The sequence below is a fragment of the Fulmarus glacialis genome, unplaced genomic scaffold (genome assembly GCF_000690835.1).
Source record: "Fulmarus glacialis isolate BGI_N327 unplaced genomic scaffold, ASM69083v1 scaffold28218, whole genome shotgun sequence".
Taxonomy (NCBI): Eukaryota; Metazoa; Chordata; class Aves; order Procellariiformes; family Procellariidae; genus Fulmarus; species Fulmarus glacialis.
Genome location: NW_009228102.1, coordinates 36,363 through 42,362, shown reverse-complemented (window position 1 = coordinate 42,362; position 6,000 = coordinate 36,363). Strand labels below are relative to the sequence as shown.

Below are 6,000 nucleotides of genomic sequence, written 5' to 3'. Positions count from 1 at the left end.
GAAAGAGGGGGGAAAAAAACACAAGTCAAATCAAACCATGTCATCCTCTGACCCACCCTGTACATAGAGAGGGATTCCAAGCCTTTAGTTTCCTGTCTGTGAGACTTGCGTAAGATCCTTAAGACTTTTTTCCCCATGAGCTCATTTCTGCAGTTTAGAGGTGGTGTGTCAGTGTGAGGGATGAGGTTAAAAAGATCGCTCTTTCACACAGAAATGTCCTTGTCCTACACACTGTGGTTGTGTTTCAGTGTGTCAGCTTGTGCTTTTTGTCTGAGTGCTTTTGGCATAGAGAGGTAACTCCTGACTGCTGTGCCGATAATGGATTTAATTCTTGGCTTTCTTAATTTCTACCCTAAAGGGGCCCTAAGCTTGGTCCGCAGAGTTTCAGTTAATATCATCAGGTTATAAATTGAGAATGTTACTAGGTTCTCAGATTGAAAGAGAGGCCTGGTGTATTGGCCTGATTTCGGACCAATCTTCAGGATTTCTGGATTCTGATCCATGCTTGGCCACTGATGCAGAGTCTAGTGTGCAGATAACTCATGAGGGCTTCAGTTACAACTCTGATTGAAGTCAGTGTGATCAGCATCTCTCAGTCAGGTTCTGCACGCTCTGGAGGCATGTTCTGCTCTGTCCCATGACTGGACAGTAGGTGTATATGCTACTTTTCTGCTTCTGAATATGGTAATTTCATCTCTAGCAGAACTAAATGAGGGACCAGTCTTTTCTGTGTCAATGAGGGATAGGTGATCTGTATTTACCCCATGCATGTATGGCGTACAAAGTAAATGAAAGTGTTTAAATCACTTAAAAGATTAAAAGCTGTCTACAAGCATCACTAATTTTAACCTGTAATAAATAGTTGAAAAGTAGTGAAATTCTAGTTCATAGCTCAGGGAATGGATTAGAACAACACTTTTTATGTACCCATGTAACATACTTTATGACTGTAACCTTTTAGTATCATTGTCCTTATACAACTTCAGTAGGTTAGAATTTGTAGCAGAAGTTTCAGAATAAGCTTACATACACCTGTACTGCTAAAAGGGAAGGGAGGTAAACTTCAATCTTCAGAGTCTTTGCGTAACTTACCAATAAGTATTCTGTAGAATAACTATAGAAAGCTCTTGCATGTTGAAGGTAGTAAATTTACTGAATAGCCGCACTGGAAATCATGATAAGTGGCTGCTAAACTGCAATATCTATCTGCAGTTTAAGGCCTATTGCTTGGATCTAGGTACAGATGCTAGAGCTTTCTAAGCAGCCTGTTTTGGGAATGGATTTTTTCTCTGGATGCTCTCTTCATTATTGTTGAATCAGTGCATTTTCTTTGCTCAGCATCCACTCAAGTGTGTTGAAAGATGGTGCAGACTTTCCTCCTGTGAATTCCAGTCTCTCAGAAGTAAACCTGGGCCGATTTGAATTCGAGGTGTCTGATTTCTTCCTCTTTGGATCGCCGCTTGGTTTGGTGCTGGCCATGAGGAGTGCTGTTCTGCCTGGCCTGGATGGTAAGCTCTTTCTGGGGTTAGAATGCAGGCTGGTTAATGACCTTTGTAAACAGAGAGACTCATATAAAAGGAGGTAAATAAAGGAGCCTAGTTAAAGACTGGGGAGTGAGGTAAGTTTCTTCCTCTAAAAGAGGGGAGTGTTAGTGTAGGTAGGTTCTGAGATGATGAGGGGTGTCACTGCTCACCCATTTACAGTAGTGTGTCTTTTGCTCTGCTGTTAATCATGTATTCCATGTCATACAACATGAAGCTTATACCTCACCAAGGATCAGTCCTTGAAAAAGATACCAAAAATAACATCTGTGCTTGGTTCAGCATTGCATCTTGTTCATGTCTGGCTTCATGGGTAAATTTGGCCCGAGTATGTTGGTTTTGAGCCGTTTTTTCCTCTCTGCTAACAGAGCCTAGTGATCAGACACATACAGGATTTTTTTGTTTTATTTCTAAATACATCTGGATTTTTTCATTTTTTCAGTTAAAGTAACAGCTTACTTTACTTTTCAAAATTCAGTGTGTGTTTTGCCTCTTTGCATTTTATGAGATTTGGATAGCACAGCATCTTCATAGGAAATGATATGTTCACTTATCAGGTGAGGGAGAAAAATCAGTTGCAACAGTGAGAAGAGGTAACAATTCAGGAGTCCCAATTTTTTTCTTCTCAATTTGTAGACTTTTGAGTAATGTTGTTTGACTGAGCTTTCAAAGTCACATGTAATTGTAGGAATAAAGTGGAATGTAATTATTTTACCTGCCATAATTAAAAAAATAACCAGACCCACGTCTTTCAGAGCCTTTAGAACTCTGGTAGGATTTTTTTAGCAAGTTCCATGGACTTACAAGAGAGCATAATTAAACTCCCATTTTGCATTTCATTCCTCATATTTGCAGTACTCAGTTTTGTTCAAATAAAAAAAACCAAACAACCAAACAAAACCAAAGCTCAGCTAAAGAGAATGGGAATTAATATGTATTTTCCCACAAACTGAGGCTTTTTGCTTCTGTGAAAAAGCTGTCAGAGAAATGAACAAAAATTACATAGGTGATGGCTGGCTTTGAAAACTGCAGTGCAGCTTGTTTTTCTGTCTTAGGGATTCCTTTACAAGATTAGCAACACTTCCTCTGACGGTGGTGGGGGTTTTGCTGGGGGTTTGGGGCAGGGAGTTGAGGAGGTTTTTTGTAGGACTTCATGTGGAAAAATCTATCAGTATTCATTCGTGCACATGGATTCAAATTCTTTGAGCTAGAATTGATATTTTTGCAAGATGTCATGGTTTCCATTTAATGAATCAGAATGGACACATTTACTCTGGAATTGCATATGAAATAGAGCATGCATCTGTTTCATTAGATACCTTTTTAGAGCCTTTGAGGACAAACGCTAATTAACAGATGCCATTTACTGCACAGTAAGTAGAAAATACTGGCAGTGTTTGGTACGAGAGTACCTCAGTGGAAGACATTGACACATCTTTTCATATAGCCAGTGGTGGCTGTCAGCAGTTGACTGTGTGTGGTAAGCCCTCCCATCAGTCAGTCCTGATGAGCGCAGATGAAATTCACATTTCACTTCAAGGGAATGTACACATGTATTGAAAATTTAACGGAATTGTGGCTTTTTGCAAGAGGGATTGCTCTGAAGTGATGGAGTTTTTGTGTGTAATACTCTGTGCAATGTGAAAGTCTTCCCAGTCTTCCCTTGAATGCTGTGCTGCATACGAAAGCATTTGTGTGTTCAAAAGTGTGACAATTACATTTAAAAGTCATTGTTGGCTGTATAAACATGCCCTTTAGAAGTAATGTTGGATTCACAGAGGTGAGACTGCCTTTGTGAAACCTTATATTGTGAAGTAGGATCACTGGGACAGGGGAAGCTCTGCAAGTCGATCATAACCTTTCCCTGTCTGAAATCCAGGCAAAGCATGAACAAGGTAAAAATGAGGCTACTGCGGTTTGTCTCAGGTGGTAATTTTAAAAACAAAGTGACTTACCATATTTTGACTGTTTTGTATGAGGCCATAATGCTGTTTTGAACTTGAAACTCATCTGTGTTACGGGGAAGGCTGCAAGGCAAGAGAAGAAAAAAGGGACAGCTTTGCCCTGACTGGTAAGAAGGGAATTTCTGAAGGTTACCACGACTCTGATTACTGTATGTGCTTGTCATTTCTTGATGAGAATGTATCAGTAAAGAGAAAACACAATGTCTTTAAGTTCTGATAGCTGCCTTTAGCAAGATGTCTGAGATGTGGCTTATGGACAGTGAAACTGATAAGGTTGGGGCAAGATATAATGTGTCTATTCCACAGTTTTCCACTTGCTATAGGAATCTAAAGCAAGCTCTTCTGCACAGCAAGTGTTCCTGTTACTGGTTTGGAAGAAATTAATGTACCGTACAATTATATTTTTACCTTTAGATACTGGAAAGCAAAGAGCAAACCCAACTTCTGAGTCCTTCTATAATATTTTGGTGGCAGCTCTGTGCACAGGTCAAAGTGGCCTTCTCATTTATATTTAAATTTATAGTGGATGAATAGATAACTGTAAAGAATTAGGATTAAGTAGAGATGGATGGCAAATTTCAACACTTAAATACTTTACTGGACTGGGACTATATGTTTCTAAACACTACAACTCTACAAACTACTACAACTCTAGCACTCTCTTCTGTGGTCCTCCCACTGTCTAGTCTTAGTTCTTATTTTCTAAAGTACTGATCATTTGTGTGTCTCTGCCAAATTCTTCCATTCTCTGTGTGCTGATTATCCTTGGAAGAGACTTGCTACCCTATGAAAATGACAGTGTTTTTTAGAATTCTGAATACATCGTGAGCATGTAGTTACATCCACAAAGTGGCACTGTTCTACCTTAGGACAATTGTAATGGTAGGGTGTTTTGCACTTGCTCTCAATGATCAGATTGGGAACTAATACTGCTAAATGCCACAATAGTAGGAAGTAATCTCCTTTGGAACATGACGTGCTATATTGCTGGAAGTTGGAAGAGGAGTATGAAAACAGCTGATAATTCAGAGGACATGCTTTCCTGTTGCCACTAAATATCATAATTTGCCCTATGCTGACAACTTTCATAACCCTGCTGTTTGCATTCCTGGCTTTCTTTGTCTCTGTCTGCCTTCTGTGCATATACAGAAGGCAGACGTACAGAAAAAGTTCCTGTACAAGAAGTATTAGAAGGTGCAATTAGGCAACTGATTCAATTACATTAAGTACTTCCTTTATGTTTGGCTCTGACAGTTAATATTAAGCATGACAAGAAAGAAAGAATAAACCAATATACTACCCACTAGGGAAGGAAGCTCTAGTTTATTAGGATAATACCTGATTTACTGCTCTACTTTATAAGCACTAGATCCCTAAATACGTATGTCAAAGTTATAGGCTTGCCAAAATATGGTGAAATGCTTTACCTCACAGGATTTGTTTCACGCTATTTGGGCTCTGCAAGAGAATTATACTTTCCTTGCAAAGAATTAATTTCTGCTGTGCTTAAATGCTCTCACACAGGTGACCTGTTTGCATTTTTTCTGGCAAATACTAAGAACAAAATAGAGCTTGAAGAAAGGCATCAAAAGTAGTCTTGGATCTTTGCAGTCTTGCTTGTGTTTCCCTTCTGCTTCTCTTGTGATGCAATTAACTGGAATACATGGGAGAATTTACTCAGTTTTCATGGCACAATAAACTGATGGGCGCATTTTATACCCTACTTGGGAGAGTATGTTAAGAAAAAGGGGTGCTTGATAGTGATTCCCAGAGAACTGTAGAAAGGTACTTCACAGAAGAATCTCACAGGCCATAGTTTTTGCATATGGCTGGCTTAATGGTGGGAAAGGGACGAAGGTGGCATGAAGCTCCTATTTATTTGATAGTGGGAAAGGGAAAAGATTCTATAGTGTCCTTAACAAGCAGTTGTCTTATCTCCCGTTTTCTTTTCATCTGCTACCAGGTGTGCTGATTGAGGCACAGAGCCATCCTTTCTAGAAAAATCAACATACAACAGCCATCAAAAGTAGGTTTTGGCTATCCTGCAGCTGCAAACCTGGTAATTGCCACTGATAACAATCTTACAACGTTTTACAAAGAGAGCTTGGAGGGAAAAAACAACCCACAAAGCTTCACTTAATGCCCCCAAAGACACCCACCCAAAGAGATGTTGCACCATCCTCAGAGTGAGTCAATGAATGCAAAATACAATGCACACTGCATGTCCAAAGAAGAAAAAAGTTCATGGTTTGGCAGAACTGGATCCTATATAGATATATTCTTATTGAAATATTTGTCCCAGAGCATTTTTTGAGAGGCTATGAGTATTGACATCTTCATGACATGAATATAAGTCTCCTGGACAGTTTAGCACAGAGCACATGCAGTAAAGTGGTCCCCAAGGATGTGATTCATCACATCTACCTTAGGCAGTGAATTCAGATACCATGTGAGGAGCAGTCTAGTCTTCATGTGTCGCCAACGGATTGCATTTA

General features: G+C 39.5%; 1 protein-coding gene across 1 annotated transcript in view; it reads left to right on the top strand.

Moving 5' to 3' along the window:
• PITPNM3 (PITPNM family member 3) overlaps positions 1 to 6,000 on the top strand; it is a gene marked incomplete at its 5' end in the record, with an annotated part of 50,147 nt that overhangs the window by 21,517 nt on the left and 22,630 nt on the right. Inside the window, one exon of the mRNA XM_009583384.1 lies at positions 1,339 to 1,508. Within this exon, the coding sequence (XP_009581679.1) occupies positions 1,339 to 1,508 (170 nt within the window). The remainder of the gene's footprint in view (positions 1 to 1,338; positions 1,509 to 6,000) is intronic.